The 21054-nt window shown below is 38.6% G+C and overlaps 1 protein-coding gene across 1 annotated transcript; it reads left to right on the forward strand.

Annotated features, from left to right (window-relative positions):
* Positions 1 to 305: 305 nt before the first annotated feature.
* LOC145162400 (uncharacterized) lies at positions 306 to 1542 on the forward strand. Its single transcript, XM_079081555.1, has one exon. It carries the CDS (start codon positions 379 to 381, stop codon positions 1309 to 1311), a length of 933 nt encoding a protein of 310 aa, XP_078937681.1. The 5' UTR covers positions 306 to 378; the 3' UTR covers positions 1312 to 1542.
* The last annotated feature ends 19512 nt before the right edge of the window (positions 1543 to 21054 follow it).

Raw genomic sequence — 21054 nt, forward strand, 5'->3', positions numbered from 1 at the left:
ATTAAATCTATATTACTTGACTAAAATATCATTGTAATTAAATTAGATGGTATTTTTCAATTATATTTAATTCAATAATATGTATTAATCACTTTCTTAAAATAAGTAAAATGATTGACCCATATTTATGCATACAATAATACAATAATTACTTTAAATATAATAATCTAAGCCTATATATATATATATATATATATATATATATATATATATATATATATATATATATATATATATATATATATAATACACTAGTATTTGTTTATATTTAACCTTGTATATAAAAAGAATTTGGATGTTAGAAGCTATCATGATTTACGACCAGAGTAGCCAGCCATCTCAGACTATGTCACCAATAACATTCAATCTATTTGACCCATGTCGATGATCAAAGACTGCACCACCACCAAACCATCGTCCACGACCGTGAGGAGCTCCTGCTTTCTCGGTTGTTTTGGTTGTTCCGGCGAGAAGATACAACACAGGGATAAAGTCAACTTGGGTTGCCGGCGTCGTTGGATCTCTAAGTGGAACGTCAGTTTCAAAAAATCCGCCACCAAGACAGTTCCTGTTGAACTCACCTCCACCTCCCGGAAATCAAAATCGTTTCAGCTTTTGGAGAAACATGCTCCGGCGACATCCGATACAACATGGGAAATTCAGGTGGTGGAAGACGACGCCACGTTGACCAAAAAATCTGTTATCATGATGGAGGGAAACCATGCTCCGGTGACATACGATGAACATAATAACCGTCGGAAAAAATGGATTTCTATACTCAAGCGTCAAAACGCGTCATCCCGTAGCAGCCGAAAAGAAATGAAAGCAGCCACCACAACAGCCACCAGTGCCGGCCTAGACCCCCCGGGAAAAAAATCTGTGACAGTTTCTTACCCTGTTGTTTCTTTCCCTCTCAAACCTTTGACGCATGCAACATCTCTACCGCCGCCTAAGGAGAAGAAACCTTCTCATGCTCCTCCTGCAGCCGGCGGGGCTGACAAAGTAACTTTCAACAAGCAGCCGCCGTTGGCTGGGCGGTTTGATTCCGTGATTGGTATGTCAGTAATACTAGTGACACTACTCATAATGCTGCTATGGGGTAAGATATGTGCTGTTCTTTGTACTTCTGCGTGGTTTTTTATAGCGCCACGCCTGGTGGCCGGCGGGGAACGTTCTGTCTTACCCACAGCGGAGAAGGGACGGCAGGATTCACATATTAACTTGGATTTGGAGTCAACGGAGTACAAGAAAAAGGTGGTTTTAGAAGGACTTCTTCAAAGAAACCACCGGAATGTTGTTGGTAGATTGTAGCTTTATAATCCTTAGCTATTTTTCGAATTCTTATTATTTTACTTTCTAAAGTTATTTTACTTTTGGGGTTTTCATAGGGTTCAAGGAGATCGTACATACCAGTTTTTTTTTTTTTTTTTTTTTTTAATGATTTGTGTACTAAAAATGGTTTTCAAACTCAACTATCATTGTGAGATTCCTAAGTAATTACCACTACGCCACCTGTATTATGGTGCGATTTTATTGGTTCTAATTTTTTAATTATATATACAATTCACTTGAAATATTTGATTATTTATCATGCATGTCTAATCAAGAAACCGACACTGGGTAAATTCAAATAAACGACATTAAGAGTAACTTTACATTATTTCATGTTTCAATATTGTGATGTTATTGGTTGGTTGGATTATAGGTTTTAACTTTGTGCTTTGTTTTTATTAGTTGTATTGTTCTTGAAGAGGGTTTTTGAGATTTGTACAATCGGCTTTAATGGTATGCAAAATATTTAGATGTGCGTTTTTAGTTTGGACTTAAGTTTATACACATTTAGATATGTATTTCGTTAGATTATTGGCAAAATGCATGTAAAATTGATGTACTTTCTTTGAAATTTAATTTTAGGCAATGTACTTTGAAATCAACATTTAAAGACACAATATAAGTTTATGCCTAATATATAAGAAGTTGTAGCACCCCAAAGTCAACAAAAGAGCAACTATAAATTTCGATAATAATTAAAACAACTTTTGACACCAAAATGTAAATTAGCAAGGTGGTCAAAATATGTGTGACAATGTATTGGAAATGCAATTGCCGACCAAAAACTAAACGACGATAAGGCAATAATATTATTGTTTAACGTGGGGTTACCATACATGAAAAAAATATGCCACTAAAAATCTATAACTTTTAGTGATATTTTAAACTAGACAAAATTTGAAAATCCGATAACTTTTAGCGATATTTTAAATTAGACAAATTTTAAAAAATGATCCACATGACATAGATGGTTCTTTTTATGTCTAATTGTAGTCTTTATCTTTTTTTAATGACCAATATGCCCTTGTTAAAATTTCAAAATTAGTATGTGCATTTCAAAATGTGGCAAGTTGATCTTTTTTTTAACCATTACCACCATCATCTCCTTCAGCCACCATGCACCAACACCACCTTTAGCAACTACCACCACCATGCCACCTTCAGCCATTGTCGTCACCACCGCTATCACCACCTTCAAACATGATATAAAGGTGAAGAAGAGAATGAATTTTCTTGTATATTGCTATGATCAGATACAAATATTTACACATAGAGGAATACATGAATAACCCTAGCCACATGAACTTAGGCACGTGATAAACAGTGCCACAAGACTTGGACTGATTCTAACGACTCCTTGGACTGATTCTAACGACTCCTTCTAATTTACTAAACACATGTGACTAATCCGTTAATACCCTTCGGCAAGCTCAAGTGCAGGAAGGACTTGAAGCTTGTTTCGAAGACTTGTAATGCGATCTTTTCCTAGAGGTTTAGTGAAGATATCAGTCAACTGATCAACGAAAAGGACTTGATAGATACACAACTAGCCATATTCAACCTGTTCTCGAACAAAGTGAAAATCAAGTGCAATGTGTTTCGATCTTGTACTGATTACTGGATTCTTGCACAAAAATGTCACTCTAACTTTGTCACAGAGTAAGAGAGGAGGCTTTGGTAGATGTATATGTAGATCACGAAGAAGTTGTTGAGTCCATAGAAGCTCAATAGAGGTGTAAGCTACAACTCTATATTTCGCTTCAGTACTTCAGCGAGCAACCACATGTTGTTTGCGAGAGGTCAGGCTAATGAGATTATGGCCATGGAATACAACAAATCCATATTGGGATCGGATGTCGTTTATGTCAAACATCCATCCTGAATTTGAGTAGGCTAGGAGACATTTCGGTTGTTATGGTGTGAAGTGAAGGCAATGAGTGGAAGTGCCATTGAGATAACGTAAGATTCACTTCATAGTTGGGATCAAACATGTCTAATTAAATTTGTTATTAGCGATCCCGTAAATCTAGGAATTATTTTGTAAGATATAACTGATAATCGATATCTACCGGGTTGAATTAAAATGGATGAGATATAGGATACCTAACCATTTATTTGTTTTGCAATTTGGATCCTAGACTTTGATAATTAATGTTTTTTGGAAACTAAAAGGGTATTAATTATTAAAGAATTTAAATATTGAAAATACTAAATGAATTTTGTTAAAATTTTGTAGTTAAATAATCCATTGTCATTACCATGAATTGTCTTTTTTTCTTTAATGACTTAATGAAACAATACAATTCACTAGATACAACTTCAAAATAATTGGATTCATGTCCTAAGAGACAATCACGTGAGAGATATGAAATTATATACACTTAAAGTTCCTAGTCCTAAACTATTTGCTTTGAGCAATAAACCTAAACATTATACCTAGTAAAGGCATCACTGGGATGCTAAAGATGTTTCTAACATCAAACTAGGAATAGTACAAAGCCCAAAAGAGTCACCTTGGGTGATCTAGGAGGCCCATGTTTTATGGACTGAACACCTTTAAGCCCAAGAAATCCAATAACGCCCACATAGATGGATATTGTTTCTTTTGTGGAGAAACGGGGCACTGGAAGAGGAACTGCTCTTCTTATCTGGAAAGAAAGTCTAGAAGAGACTAATACTTCATGCATCTACAAGATAGAATTCATACTTTTCATATAACACTTAGGTACTTTGTACTTAAATATTAACCTAATATTTGTAATTGTTTGCAGATATTTACAGAAGAGTAACCAACTGAGTACAATCGATTTGGAACTACACTCTCGAAGTCTAGTTTATTATGCTTGGGACATAATGTACTTGTAATATAAAACAATGTTTGCTTTGGAACAATATATATTTTAATTTAGCTTGCCTAAATATATGTCTCAGTTTAATTTATGAATGATTGACTATTTACTTTAATCGTTTTTCATAACGACCACCTTCATATTCAGAAATGATTAAAATTCTTTTTATGAGACTAGATCTATTAATAAGAATTATAAAGTAAATATCAATGTTTTATAAATAACAACTTCTATATGCAAAATACTTTTGAATTAAACTTGTTTTAAATCAAACTCATCTTTGACATTGTTATCTTTATTATATAAATGACATTCATATATTCCAACTTGAAGAAATGGATCCTTGAAGGCAAATAATGTAGTTTATTTGACATATGTAAATCTTATTTATATATAAAAGATTCCTAATGATATTTTCACTAAGTAGTAGAGAAAATAATTATTAAGGAACTATACACTGTGGTGTATGACTTCCTTTCTAATGATGTCTAAGATTTATCATAAGATACTAAATCAACTATATTAACAACTATAGTAGTTATTAATTATATTTTACATGTTAAAACATAATTGTGAAATCTTTGTTTAAGTTTTCAAATATAAAGTTGAAATACAAAGCGGTAAGAACTATCTCAGGCCTTAATGATAATAATGGATGAATTAAATCTTACTTGGTATGATTTTCTTTCTAATCGGTAGAAATTTCCTCCTTTTATTTCCTTGGGATAACACCTAGAACACTATCAATTGTACCTTGAGTATAAACACCAACTAAGTAGTAGATATAACATTTTCCTCATAATCCCTACCTTACTTAAATGTTTTATAGATTTAAAGCCTATGTTGGACTAAAGCTTTTAAACTCAAAATCTACTAAATACATATTTATATATAATACTCTAAATGCGGCTTAGATTATTATAATCAAACCCACCAAGAATACGTTTTCCGTATTCCTCTGATAGTTAAGTTAGCAGAAAGCAAACTTATAATAAGAAAGCAAGTGAAAGGTACATGGAACTTGAAGCAGCTCAAGAACCATTACCTGATGTAGTAATAGTTGACACTAGTTTTAACAAGGGATTATTAAACTTGAATAATAGATATTCACAAACACAAATTATTCGCTTTAGTGGTAGAAATCATCTATGACTTGTGTAACATTCCAAAAATCAAGAAATTTAAAATTTTCAAAATCAACCATTTAACATTATTGTTTACAAAAGAGTCATTGTTTCCAAAACATTATTTCAAAATCAGAGTTTTCCCAAGACCCAAAGCCATAAAAACAGGAAGTTGTGTGTCACACCCCCAAACCAGAACGGCGGAAACGTCTGGGGTGGATGACTTCATGTACAATATCATAACAAATGAATAGTAGTGATCAAAGCATTACAACCATCATATTGATTATTAAGGAGTTTACATTATACTCGAAACATTGTTTACTTGATATCAAATACATATGGCAAAAATAAATAACGTGACGTGGCGACGCCCCATCCTCAAAAACTCTTTTGGTTACCTGTTTACTGATTTCCTGAGAATACAAGTGATTTTGAAAAGTGTCAACAGTTAAGTTGGTGGGTTCATCAGAGTTTTGTATGAGAATGATTGGTAACTTTTCCTTGTAAAAAAATGATAGAGTGTACTTTTAGAAAATCCAATATTTTCTTTGATAATGAGCTGTAAGTCTTAACTCCAAAGACTAAAAATGTAAGTAGTGTTGTACTGGAAAATAGTATTATGTAGTTTTATCATTATATAAAACTAATTGAATGTATGTTAACCCCGTAAACCAAATGTATTGTTAATACCCCATGTGAGTTATCATAACCATGCTAGCGACTAGTGGCCTGGTACGACGTTCTTCAGGCGTCGGAATGTTAGACATTTGTCACCCTAGACCTACCGGTCTAACTGTAGCTAACAGCTTGGGTGCGGGGTTGTCAGCCCCGTATAGATCTATACACAAGTGTCACTATAATTCAGGACTTTAGTGTGTACTCTGGTAGGTACGGTGAAGCCAAATGTCTCACGCAATTGTATTAACAGGTTTACGTCTAGTGTAATGAACCCCTCAATGAAAGTATTACCCTTCCATAGGGGCCATAGTGTAAATATATTGATACCTTTAAATAATTATATGATTCGTCCAAATGATAGTGTAGTATCTATGATTCTCAAACTATACCAATTATAGTTCATTATGAATATTTGTTAAATCCGTTTAAATAATCATTTACATAAATGCGTAATAGTAACTTGTCCCTTTTTAACGATATTTACCGGTAACTAGAAAAATATAACTTTGTAAAACTTATTTTTACCCATTTTGGGATTTTTAAATCGAAATAACTTTATATGTTATAAAACCATATGTTTTTAGTTATATCCCAAACAATGGTGAAATAACTAGGATCTAACCATTTTTGCTAGAAAAGCCATATCTTGGCCATGAAAATCTTTATCCTTGAAGCTTTGTAGTTTTAACCTTTTCTAAAGAACATGTAACATAGTTTTTGTACCATTAAATAATATGACCCAAATAAATGTTTGATAACAATAATAACCACATTTCATGAAGAAAATGCCTTAAACACAACATAGATTTGAAGCATGGAAACATTTGTGTTATAATCAAACTTTTCTTGTATCCCCCCCCCCTAAAACATGAAAAACTCGAAAATATGGGGTTATGAACTCACCTTGAGTGTGTTTGTGGTTGGATAAAGAGGTGATAGTGAAGATCTTCAAGCCTAGAACACTTGAAGGTGGTTGAAGAACTCTTTGAAGATGGTATTATCCTATGAGTTTTAACACATGATAATGTGTGTAAATGAGATGAAACTAGCATGAAAGTGTGTAGAACACTAGATTAACAAGGAATACTTACCAAAAATCCTAAGAATCAACTTGAAGAAATAAATACTTGGAAGGTTTGATCTTGTTTCTTGAGAGAAAAGTGAAGAAGTTTGAAGATGGTGGGGGTTTGGGGGTTCTCGGCAGAAGTTAAAGAGGGGGAGGGTGAAGTGATGTTTGCATTGTTATATGTTGGGTAATAATTTTTATTGGGAAAAGATGCATCTGTCACGTCACAAGTCAACTCCTTTCTTTTTCTCTTTCCAACCGAAAGCACCATTAACCCACTGAAATCACATGGTGATTTCGGTCCAGTACCACCGAGATCGTAGAGTTTTCGATCCCCAGCCGAGAACTCTAAAAGCGAGATCATAGAGTTTTCGGTCCTAAACCGAAAACTCCAAAAGCAAGGTATAAACCCAACCTTTATGTCCTAATCAGTTGACTTTTGTTGACTTGTTTGACTTTTGCTAACCCAGAACTGCCAGTTGTCACATTGTGCACGATCATGCCTTTGTTTTCCCACGATCCTCTGAAGTACCTGAAACCATAAACTAAAAATGTAAGCACAAATCTTAGTGAGTTACCCCCAAAGTACCACCACACAAGCAGATAATATATACAAACAAGCATGTCGGGTCCAATCAACCATCGGGTTGGAATACCCCAGGCCCAGTCAACCTCCGGGTCCAGTCATCCTCGGGATGGAATACCCCAGGTTGGAATTCCAATATACAACGGGTCCAGTCATCCTCGGGTTGGAATGCCAATATACAACAGGTCCAGTCATCCTTGGGATGGAATACCATCAGGGCCAATCAACCATCGGGTTGGAATGCCAATATACAACGGGTCCAGTCATCCTCGGGATGGAATACCCTCAGGCCCAATCAACCATTGGGTTGGAATACCCTCGGGCCCAATCAACCATCAGGTTGGAATGCCCTCGGTCTGTTGGCTCACGCACAAAGCAGTAAAGCCTCAACCACAACTCAAAATATGTCGACATATACATACCATATAAACATATAATTAGCCAACAGACAAATAGGCAGATCTACAGATCACTACCGCATAGCAACACCCTAGAAACTAGGATACAAATCTAATAGATTACTACAACATAGCAACATATGGTAAACCAGGATATCAATCCAATGGGCCGACATTGGTGCCTTCGACCCGTAAGTATAGTGAGGAAGACTCACCTCACAGTCTGACAAATAGCTTACTAATACACTGCTCTGAATACCGGATCTACATGTAACATATTCAACAGATAGAGACCAAGGCTTAACTATAGCTCAAAATACCCAAAATATCGTTAAGTCAAACTGTGTCAACCCTGGTCAAAGTTAAAGTCAACGGTCAAGGTCCCAAAAGTCAATATTTCTTCCTAGCGGAGTATGCCCTGCGTACCAAGAGAGTACGCCCAACGTACTCTGATGTTCACCCAAAAGCGGGGCACTGACAGCGTACGCGCAACGTACCACCAGGTACGCCCAACATATGCAGCCCAATCCCAAAACTCCATTAAGAGCTTATTCTATTAAGCCCTTATGTCCAAAACTCAGATCCAAGCCCATAATGATATCCTAAGTCATAAAGTTTCCAACTTTATGACTTTGCATGGCTATAAAGTGCTTAATGACCAAAACCCTAAGTTCTTAACCCAATAAGACATCACAACTCTTGTATGGAAGGGATGGAAGGGCCAAGATCACATTTTTATGGTTCATAATAGTTCCATAATGGATAAAGTTTCCAACTTTATCCATTAGAGTGGTCCCAACAAACAAGATCTAGTCTTTAAGTCTCAAAGGGACCCAAAAGTGCATCTTTTTCAACTTAATCCATTAAGTCCAAGTCTCTAACCTTTAGATCTGAATCAAAATGATGTTTAGATGGATAAAGTTTCCAACTTTATCCATAAAAAGGTCACAAACCTTAAAGATCTAAACTTTATGCACTTAAAGTGACCAAAAACTCATAACACTCAAAACTAGCTAGATCTAACAATTTCATCATCAAGATTCAAACTTTATACCTTTAGGAGAAAGATCAAGGTGAACAAAGACCGGATCTACAAGCTCCAATGCAACCAACACTTCTTCAGTGAGTTTTTTCTTCTCCAAGGTGCACCAAGAACACTCCAAAGCACTTAAAACACATTTTTTTTCTCAGAAGGCTCAATCTAGGGTTAGGGTTTCAAGAGAGGGTGTTGGAGTGGTGGAGGATGAGAATGTATTGGTTTTGGGGAAGATAAGGAGCTTAAATAGGGCTCAAACATGCGCTAATCAATCATATAAAACCCCAATTAGTACTTGGGTCATAAACCATAACTAGGAATCTCATTCATATGTCAAACTCCCAGGGTGAAAGACCATTTTACCCTATCCTCACTTAGCCCAACTAATCCAAGCCCAAAACCCTAAATGACCCAAGGCCCAAAATCGATCCAATGGACTTCTAAGAGAATGCCTGGCATCCACTCAATGACGCCTGGTGTAACACCCGCAGATTCGGACTAGTCAATTTAGAGATAATAAGCGTCAAAAATGAATTTTTGATAGAAGGTTATTTAGAATAAACAATATTAACCAAGTTATAGTATATGTCACAAGGATTTTGTACATATAAAGAACGCTGAAATCCGAGTTATAACGAACAAGTTATGACCCGTCGAAGTTTTGCGACAAAACCGGCACGACGCTGTGTGTCGTAAAAAGTGAGTTTGCGATAAAATACTTTTTAGCCTTAGCGATCTAAGCGAGAGTCGTACTATATGTTAAACCAAGAATGTAAATAAAAAGAACGTCCAAATCTGACTTTGTATAAGGACGTTATAATTTTTCTAAGATTTGGCATAGCAGCGTGCAGCCCGGAAATCGAATTTTAGATCAATCAATTGTTAGCCAAAACAACCTAAACAAGAATTGAAGATCTCGTTAATAAGAACTCAACTATATAAAGACAGACGAAAACGGACGTCGAATGACAAAGTTGTGAAATTTTAACGGACTTTATCTGTCTACGCCTGTTAAAATATAACTTTAAAAATAAAGTCAAAATTAGCCAACTGAGTCTAAACGAAAGTTGTAGATTACGTCGCCACCTAAGCGTGGATATAAAGAACGTCAAAAATGGAGCTCGTATGCGAAAGTTACGGAATTTAGAAGTTAAGTATATGCTAATGCGAAGACCGATATGTGGCTAAATCTCAGCCTTCTCTTTTTCCCCACGGCCTCGCATGCGATGCCGGCACATGGCCCTCGGACGCGCAGCGTACTCCGAGGTTACGCCCAGCGTAATCCGAAGCTGCAGCCTATTAATAAACGCTAAGTTTTTCCATTTTTCTCACACCTTTCCCATTCTTTCTCTCTCAATTACTTCTCTTAACCCCTCCCATTCCCTAGCACTTCCTAAGTGCTAGAGGTGAGTCCCGGAGCGCCAGAAGGCGCCGAGAAGAAGAGCTTTCAGCTCAGAAGTTCTGCCCCCGCAGAGTCCGGCTCCTAGATAAACTCCATTGTAAGTGAATTATGCTTACCCTTCTTTAGGTATAACTTATATTTAAGTTCATTATCGTTATTATGAACCTATAAGCAATATATGTGCTAAGTATAAATTACAAAAAGTGTTATTATAATACCTTTTAACTGCTTGCGGTACGGGTAATCTGGTTTGAAGGGCCGCATAGGGTTGTTGGATTTCAGAACAGCTTAAATGTCAAAATGGTCCTGCCCTCCTGTGTGGCCCCTGTTTGTACATAGTAGTTGAAAAGTATTGTTTAACACTTATAAAACAGTATCGCTCGTAAATCAAGACTAATAATTAGTCGCAATAAATATTAGACTAAAATCTAGTAATAATGATACTTGGTTTCGCCGAAGGAAAATAAAATTGTTAGAACCGAAGCGCTGCCCGAGTTTGGAGTCATCACTTTAACAAGTGAGTGCATAGTTACTTTCATCTTACACATAGATATGAAGTATTTAATATAAATTATGTGCTATGTGTGCATATTATCTGTGTTCTTGATATCTATGATGGATGAACAAAATATACATGTTTTACTTGATTTAAACTGTATGTGTATTTTGATACCTATAAATATATTTGGTAAAGATGGGTAGATGAAAGAGGAGAGGAATGATGAGAGATGAAAGATGATATAGATGATGAGAGGTGAAAGATGATGAGAAGCCTTGACCCACGCGATGATCCAGTCATCTAGCAGAGTATAGATGACGACCACGGACTATTCTAGACCGTCCAGTGGAATGCTAGCAGACTCGCAACCTGTAGGTGTTGTGAACGATATGTTCACTAGATGTACTCTAAAAAACCCGGAAGCTATGGACTTAGTTCCTTACAGATGAACGTTGGCAACTATGGATTTAGTGCCCTATAGATAAATATTGGCAACTATGGACTTAGTGTCTAATAGATAATGTTGGCAGCTATGGACTTAGTGCCTGTTAGATAACCCCTGGCAGTGATGGACTTTGTTCCTATTCCTTACGACATTCCTTAAGAATAAATATTGAGGAATAGATGATTCTTAAGGAAGATACTTAAGAATAAAGAAGATAATGGAGATGTGTAATTGGGTTAATTATTTGATGATGAAACATAATAACTATACTATTGTGGGTTGAAAACCCTATGTACTCACCAGGTTTCCCAACTTGACCCACTCAATTTATTTGTATCACAGGTGTCGATACGAAGATACATTACACTGAGAGATTAAAGGAGATGTAAATTAGTGTAAATGAATGTAAGGTATGTCTATGCTTATGTTTCTGTATTGACGATGACATCCCAATGTTTTAATATAAATAAAATACATTTCTTCGGAAATGCTTTGATAATATCTTTATCATGTTTTTTGTGAACAAATTCCGCAATATTATTCTTTAAAATGGATACCCTAATTTTTAAATAAGCATAAATAAATTTTTTAAAATGGTTGTGAATTTGGAGATGTCACACTTGGCATCCGAACGCCCAACGTTCTAACCCAAACGCCTAGCATAACCATAGATGTCCAAATCCTTAACCAAGGTCTTAATGGCTTAAGACCTAAAGTTCATACTTCAGATCCAATGCTAAAAGAACGTCTAAAGTCATAAAGTTGCAACCTTTATGACTTTGCATGGCTACAAAGAGCCCAACATCAAAATCTAACTTATATCACATTCTAAAGTTCTAAAACTCTTGCATGGAAGAGTATCAAGGTCCAAGATTGCATTTTTATGATTTTAAACCCTCCAAAATGCTTGAAAGGACAACCCAAATCTTTGGAGCATTCCAAACTCACAAAAGTCAAGTTCTTGGGACCAAAAAGAACATAAAACTACACTTAAGGAAGATTTAATATAGAAGTCATCAAGATTTGAACTTTATACCTCCAAAAGGTGCTCCAAGATGCCAAGAGTCCATATCCAAAGGCTAGAGAGGAACACTAACACTCCAAAGATCTTCCTTCTCCACCAAGAACACCAAAATGTTACTCCAAGGCTTCAAAACACTCACACACACTTAGGGTTTCAAAAATGAGGGCTATAAGGGACGGAGGATGGAGATAAGAAACGTTTTGAGGCTATAATGGCCTTTAAATAGGGTGCAAACCCTAAACATTACTGTTTTTCCTCTGCATGTGAATGCCTGGCGTCCACAAACTTACACTTGGTGTTCCAACGCCTAGCATTCCATTCCCAATGTCTGGCGTTTGGAACCAAAATGCAAAGTTAATACAAAGCAAGGCCAACAATGAAAATACCTGAAAACTGGCATTACAAATCTCCTCCACTTGAATTAGACTTCGTCCTCGAAGTTCGCTGCTGCAAATAACTTTGGGTAATGCTCCCTCATCTCTTCCTCAGGCTCCCATGTCGCACTGCACCTTCACCAACTCCACAACCTTGTTCCTCAAGGATTTCGTCTTTTTGTCGAGGATGAAAATCAGTCTCTCAATATAATTCAGGAGATCATCCACTTGAATATCCTCCAATGGAACCACCACGGAATCATCAACCATACATTTCCACAGCTGAGAGACGTGAAACGTGCTATGGATCTGACTAAGTTCCTCGGGAAGATCCAAGCGATAGGCAACCCGACCCACCCAGGCCAAAACCCTAAAAGGACCGATGTATCTGGGGCCCAAATTGCCCCTCTTCCTGAATCGGATGACACCTTTCCAAGGTGACACCTTCAGGAGAACCATATCCCCAACTTGGAACTCTAGATCTGATCGGTGCTTGTCGGCATAGCTCTTCTGTCGACTTTGTGTTATCTGAAGCCTACCCCGAACCTATTAAATCAACTCAGTAGTCATAAGTACCACTTCAGTACTCCACATGACTCTCTAACCTACCTCACCCCAGCATATCGAGGTCCTGCACTTCCTCCCATAGAGCATCTCAAATGGAGGTTGATCAATGTTGGCGTCAGAAATGTTGTTATACGAAAAAATCGCCAAAAGGAGATACGCATCCCAACTCCCACTGAATGTAGCATATCCTCCAGGGTTTGGATAGTTCGCTTACTATGGCCATCAGTCTGCGGGTGGAAAGTCGTGCTGAAATGCAGTCGAGTACCCAACTCCTCGTGGAACCTCTTCTAAAACCTGGAAGTAAATCAGACATCCCTGTCTGAAACCACTGAAACCGACACCCCATGTCGTGCCACAACCTTCCTAACGTAGATGTTAGCCAACTTCTCCACAGAGATACTCTACTGGATCGGAATAAAATGCGCGCTCTTGGTCAATCGATCCACGATGACCCATATTGAGTCAACTCCGTGCGCCGTCCGAGGCAACTTCGTGATGAAATCCATAGTAATCTCTTCCTGTTTCTAAACGGTAATTTCTAACGGTTGCATCTTGCCGTGGTCGCTGATGTTCAGCCTTGACTTTCCTCTGAGTCAAGCACCTTTCCGCATACCATGCCACATCCCGTTTCATACATGGCCACCAATAATCGGGACAGAGATATCTATACATCTTTGTCGCTCCGGTATGAATATAGAATCTCGACTTGTGCGCCTCTTCCATCAAAACCTGCTGCGCACCACCCCAGTACGGAACCCACATTCTCCGATGAAGGGCAATAACCCTCGTCTATCATAATCGAAGGAAGCCACATGACCCACAATGCGCTCACTCTTTCGGTGCTCTTCCTTCATAGCCTCAACCTGAGCCTCCCGGATTTGCTCCAAGAGTGGAGTAATCACTGTCATCCTTAAAGACATATCTATGATCGGATTCGCGACCACCTTGTGGCTGATAGAATCATCCACAACGTTGGCCTTCCCCGGATGGTAAAGGATCTCACAATCATAATCCTTCACCACATCCAACCACCTAAGCCGCCTCATGTTTAGATTTGGTTGATCCATCAAATACCTCAGGATCTTGTGATCCATGTAGATAGTACAACGGACCCCATAGAGGTAATGCCGCCAAATCTTGAGGGCGAACACCACAACCCCCATCTCCAAATCATGTGTAGGATAGTTCGCCCCATGAGGCTTCAACTTCCTCAAAGCATAAGCGATAACACGACCCATATGCACCAGAAATGCATCCAAACCTGTGATCAACGCATCACAATAAACCACAAAATCGTCAACACCCTCTAGCAGGGTCAGAATCGGCGCCTCACACAATTTTTGTCTCAAAGGAACCGTTATCTTGGAGAAATCTCAAATAAATCTCTGATAGTAACCTTCCAAACCAAGGAAACTCCGAATCTTAGATGGAGACTTCAGAACCTCCCATCTCATCACTGCCTTGACCTTGGCCGGATCGACCAGAATACCGTTTGGTTGACAAGGTGCCCTGGAAATTGAATCTCGCACAACCAGAACTCACACTTGAAGAACTTCACATACAGTCTCTCCCTCCTCAAGGTCTCCAATAACTCCCTCAGATGCTCCTCATGCAGCTCTTGGGTCCTAGAATAGACCATGATGTCATCGATAAACACAATCACAGACCGATCCAACATGGGTCTGCATACGCGATTCATGAGGTCCATGAATGCGGTTGGAGCATTGGTGAGCCTGAAGGGCATCACCACGAACTCGTAATAACCATAATGAGTCCAGAAGGCTGTCTTCTATGTGTTTTCCTCTCTGACCCTCAATTGATAATAACCTGAATGCAGATCAATCTTGGAAAACTAAGATGCACCCTGAAGCTGGTCAAATAAATCGTCAATCCTCGAGACTAGATAAAGGTTCTTCGTCGTTAGCTTATTCAACTCCCGGTAGTCGATACACATCCGATGTGACCCATCCTTCTTCCTCACAAACAAGATCGGCGCTCCCCATAGCGAACTACTCAGCCGAATGAACCCTTTGTCTAACATTTCATGCAGCTGTGTAGACAACTCCTGCATCTCTAGAGGTGCTAACCGATAAGGTGCTTTGGCTATCGGAGCTGCACCGGGAACCAAGTCAATCTGAAACTTCACTTGCCTCTCTGGAGGCACTCCAGGAAAGTCATTAGGGAACACATCTGGATATTCCCAAACAGCCGACACATCATCCACAATCGCCATACCCTTCTCCCGGGTATCCATAACATAGGCGACAAATCCGGAACAACCCTGCTGAAGATAGCGTCTGGCCCTAGATGTTGAACATAAAATCGGCCCGCGTTGAACACCCTCTCCCTGAACTACCAATTCTCCCCCACTTGTTCTCTGGATACGCACCAACGGCTGCTCTCAATCAATCATTTTCCCATTGGGGCTCAACCAATCCATCCCCACAATAATCTTGCTCTCACGCATGGGAATAGGAACCAAATCAATCGGATATCGTTCACTGAAAAACTCCAGAACACAACCCCGATGAACCCTAGATACTTGCACAGGACGATCATCAGCAATCTCAACCTCTAATGAAAATCCAGCTCCCGTGGAGCATCGACAAACCTCTTGCCAAGCGCAAGAGATAAAAAATATCGGGTAGCCCCCGAATCGAACAATACCAAGGCAAAGATATCGTTCAAAAGGAATGATCCTACACCAAAACACACAGATATAAGTAGAAAAATCAACATAAATAAATAGATAAGTAGAAGATACATACCCGTCACCACATCAGGTGCGGCACGAACCTCCTCGGTTGTTAGCTAAAAAGCCCTACTTCTCATAACAGGTGCATCCTCCCTACCGACCATCAGTAATCCGTAAATTTGCTGGAGCAAGTGCTACTACTGGTCCCACTTCTGCTAAACTCAGTCAATTGGCCTTCTTATGTCCCCTTTGATTGCAATGAATGAAAATCAGATTAGATACATGGGTGGAGGTGGTGGCAATGCAATCCCTACTGATATGACCTGTCTTGCCGCATTTGAATCAGCCAGAACCACCCACCCTGCATGCCCCATCGTGCGCTTTGCCGCACTTGCCACAGTAGCCCCGGCCCTGCTGTCCTCTCGATCTTGAGTCAAAAACCATGGGCATATTGCTCTAACCCTCTGAACCCTGAACCTGATTCGGTTTCATCTTCTTCTCCATCTCCAAGTCAATCTCTCTATCTCTCTCTGGCCCTCGCTATCATATAATCCCTTGTCCTGCAACTAGATCAGCTCACAAACTGCCTTATATCGCTCCTCAGCATCTCATGGTACCTCGCCTTCTTCATCTTCTCGTCTGCCACATACTGTGGAACCAATAACGCCCTCTCATAGAACATAACAATGATCTCCGTTACCGTCTCAGTAGCCTAGCGAAGGTCCTGGAACTCCCTCTCCAACTACTGGACCTCAATCACATGTGCGAACTCAGCCCCAAAATCTCGTCACAAAATCCTCCCAAGTCATGGACTCAATCGCCTCACCTCCCAAGGCATGTCCAACCTCCTCCCACCAGTCTCGAGCTCAGTCTTTTCATAAGATAGGATACAAGTCTGACCTATGCCTCATCAAGACAAATGCTAGAGCGAAAGGTGTTCCCTACATCTTCTAACCAACACCTGATCGCAATCGGGTCCTTCTTCCCGAAGAACTCTGGGATCCACATGCCCGGAACTCACGGAAAGTCAAAGTGCGAGCTCCCATCATCGCCACCATCTCAGAACGAAAAGTGCCCAAGCACTCATCCAAAATCTCCAGTATACGTTCCTTGACCGTGCCGAATATCACATGAGTCTACTCAAGAATACTGTGTGTAATCTTAGATGAAATGAACTCCCGCATCTGATGATCCAAATATCCGACTCTAGAGCCCGAACCCTCACCCTCACCCGCACCATAGCCACTACCAGATCATCCTCGAGTGACCACCATACTGAAAATAGACCATTCAAACCATCATAATACATAGATATATATATAATCTTTGAGGAATCCCATACTCTACAAGCTTCCCGGTATCATCGTGGCTTTCCTTGACTCGAGTACGGATCCTCTACTTTCAGTAGTACAGGCCCATACTACCTTCCACATCTATCCGTACTTTCCTCAAGGATCGGCCCGAATCCTCCAAGTTACTCCCTTATTTATACATACAATCCTCAATAAGACAATGCTCCCAACACCGAATCTCTTCCTTGGTTTTCCTAGGGCAACCCCCACACTACTCTCCCCCATCATCTACAGAAGGAACTCCCACTAACACCCTCTAACTAGCTCACAAATACATTTACATATCACCGACACCAGATAATTCTTTGAGTGAAATGTCTTGCACTACAACGGTTGGACTCAGACAAGAGCTGCGTAATAGAGTTAAAACCCAACCTTCTAAAATTATATAGTCTCAATAATATGTAATTTAGCATATTCGCTTACTAGTTAGCTGAAGTTAATGAGAAATCCTAAAAGCACAAAGCAAGCAGCATACGAGCGTCGAGTAATCGGAATCAAGCATAACCTAAACATGTCATCGTATTACTGACTGATCAGTACTAGAATGCAAGTCTACAAGCTCATACAACAGCCATACAAAGGCATTTATCCTAGATGTTTAGCCCTAATCTAGCATGCAATTCACACATTCACAATTCAAAGCATAATCATAAAACATGTATGGGTATTTTGGGAAAACTTACCACCACACCCCTTTCTTTTATTAGAAAATCCTTTAATAAAACTTTTTAGTTTATAAAATCTACCAAACCCTCAGTTTGAGTTCAGACACACCCAAGATTATGCCCGAATCCCTCAAACCAAGGCTCTGATACCAACTTGTAACATCCCAAAGATTAAGACCAAAAGCTTCATTTTAATAATAGTAAAACCTGATGGGTTTTGAGCATAACAACAACCTATGTGATCATGCAACCCTAATAGCTTTGGATCTAAGTTTTTCACTAGTTTAACATGAAAATTGAATACCAAAGCAAAACCCTAGATTTAGCATATATAAATCGAAATCTACATATAATTAAGGTTTATAAGTTTACCTTACTTGTTATGTAGCAATAACAAGAAACCTTGTAGATCTTTAACCCTTGAAAGCAAAGTGCCTCACGTGTTGCACCTCTAATGGCTCACAAACACTACTAGCAAAAGGATTAGAGGAGAGAGGAGGGAATACTCTTAGAATTTCGTTTAGGGTTTGGAGTAGAAAGCATTGGTCGAAAATCCTATGAGGTGGGGTCTTTATATAGTTGAGGATGCTAGGGTTTTCTGGAGGAAACCCTAATTTCATGTTTAAGGCTTAAGCAACCTATGGACTCTTATTAGGAAGCCTTGGACGAAATCTATAGGGCATCCCTATAGTTTTCTTCCACTCCTAACAGAGGAGTCTAATAGCCCAGTTTCACAACTATCAATGATTTGCAAAACAACCATTATTCCTTTAATCAGTTCCTTTAGTCCCGAAATTAATTCCAAATTAATTTCTAATTAAATACTAATTAAATAACATGATTTCTAATTAATATATTACTCTCATAATACATTAATAAATCAATTTATTATTCCAAATAATAAATTCAACCTCTCTCTCCAAAAGTCATCCTGTCAAGTTGCTAAAGTGAAGGCAACCCAAAAGGACCATTCTACTATCAAATCAAGTACACACCAATTATATTTATGGGCTTAGACACCTAATCCAACAATCTCCCACTTGGATAAGTCTAATAACTATAATTGCAAGTATGACCTCAAAATTAGACTAGCAATTGTAGCTTTCAAAAGCCGATGTCGAACTCTGACCTAGTTAGTTGTGTGTCCTTAGATAAGGGATCATATAATCCTCCGTTCTGCAAGATATCATGTGGACAAATGACATGGAATAGAATCATTCTCATTGTCCAATAATTTGTTTCCCGATTTCTGATTTGTATGACAAGGAACTTAATTGAACACATCAATTCAGTCCTGACCGGGCCCGACACAAAAGTTAACACAAAATCATCAAGGGGCCTAAGGTATCGCTTTTACCCCTTGGGCTAAAAGTAACAGATAAACTTTGACTTATATGCTTGTACTATTTACTCATCAAATCGTACACAACAATATGTTTTATAACATCAGTTTACTGATGCGTTTACGTATTATCAATGCACAACCAACTCGTAAACAACAACTCATATATCTCGGTTTAAAGATTATACGATATTATCGTCTCATAATTACTCGTGACAAATTCCATGAAGTAATTCTATGAGCGTGGGTTTAATCCAATACTCAAATCCCCATTTCAGGAGTACTCATGAACGTTGCAACAAACATTTTCTATGTCTAAACACTTAGACAATGTACAAGCCAATTCATGACAATCTTAATTCATTAATTATTTCCAAAGTATGATTGACTGTGGATATTTGAATAATCCAATTATTTAGGAAGTAAAACATGCAAAAGTGAAACACAATGATAAACATTCGATAGAAGATAGTAAACAATACTCATAAATAAATATCCATTACTTAATCATCACATGTCAATTACATTTATCTATTACAAGTTTCTAAAAAAAGTCTATCTAATCACTAAAACTAATATTATCCTTCAGACCAATGTTCCTTGTATGTTGAACGTGCTTAATCCTACTCAGACCCTTTGTGAGGGGATGTGTAGGATTCTCTTCTGATGATACCTTATTGACGACGAGGAGTCCTTCTTCTACACGATGTCTAATGAAGTGGTATTTTATGTCGATATGTCTGGATCTTCCATGATCTATTGGTTCCTTGGTCAAGGCAACCGCTCCTTCATTATCGTAGAAAATCTTCATGGGCTCCTTTATGGCTGGCACAACTCCAACGTCTCCAATGAAGTTCTTCAACCATATAGCCTCCTTTGATGCTTCGCTCGCCGCTATATACTCTGACTCACATGTTGAATCAACCACGGCCTCTTTCTTGGAACTTTTCCAAGTCACAACTCCTCCATTGAGTGTAAACACCCAACCAGACTGAGAACGGAAGTTGTCTCGGTCTGTCTAAAAACTGGTGTCACTATAACCAGTAACTCTCAAGTCATCACTGCCACCAAGAACAAGGACCCAGTCCTTGGTCCTTCGCAGATACTTAAGAATATTCTTAATCATTATCCAGTGAGCTTTACCCGGGTTCCCTTGATATCGACTGACCATGCTCAAAGCAAAGGCCACATCAGGGTATGTGACAACCCGAAATTTTACCTTGTTCAGTCTTTCAAATTCAATCACAGTTAGACTCATTTTTGATAACTTTTGGCATTGTTCAGGGTCTATTTGAATGTTCTAAGTCAAGTACATTCAAGATATAAGTGTAGGAATGAGATAACTTAAGCCATCGTATAACATTCGGGCCAAACAGTCCAACTTGAGGAGTGTACGGCCGTACACATGTGTACAACCGTACACAGGAGTGTACAACAGTACACATGGGTGTACGGCCGTACACCCAAGTGTGGCAGCAAACCCAAATGTATATCAAGGATTTTCCATCATTTTCTCTCATTTCACACACTTACACCTCAAGGAAAGTCGATTCTCTCTCAAAGTTCATCTAGTTCTTCACCCTAACCTTCATAGATGTAAGTATTCCTTCCATT

This window comes from Lactuca virosa, chromosome 3 (genome assembly GCF_052849685.1).
Source record: "Lactuca virosa cultivar CGN04683 chromosome 3, Lactuca_virosa_CGN04683_v6, whole genome shotgun sequence".
Taxonomy (NCBI): Eukaryota; Viridiplantae; Streptophyta; class Magnoliopsida; order Asterales; family Asteraceae; genus Lactuca; species Lactuca virosa.

What these genes read in the sequence shown, in the direction of transcription:
- LOC145162400 (XM_079081555.1), top strand. Translation starts at nt 379, where the DNA reads ATGTCGATGATCAAAGACTGCACCACCACCAAACCATCGTCCACGACC.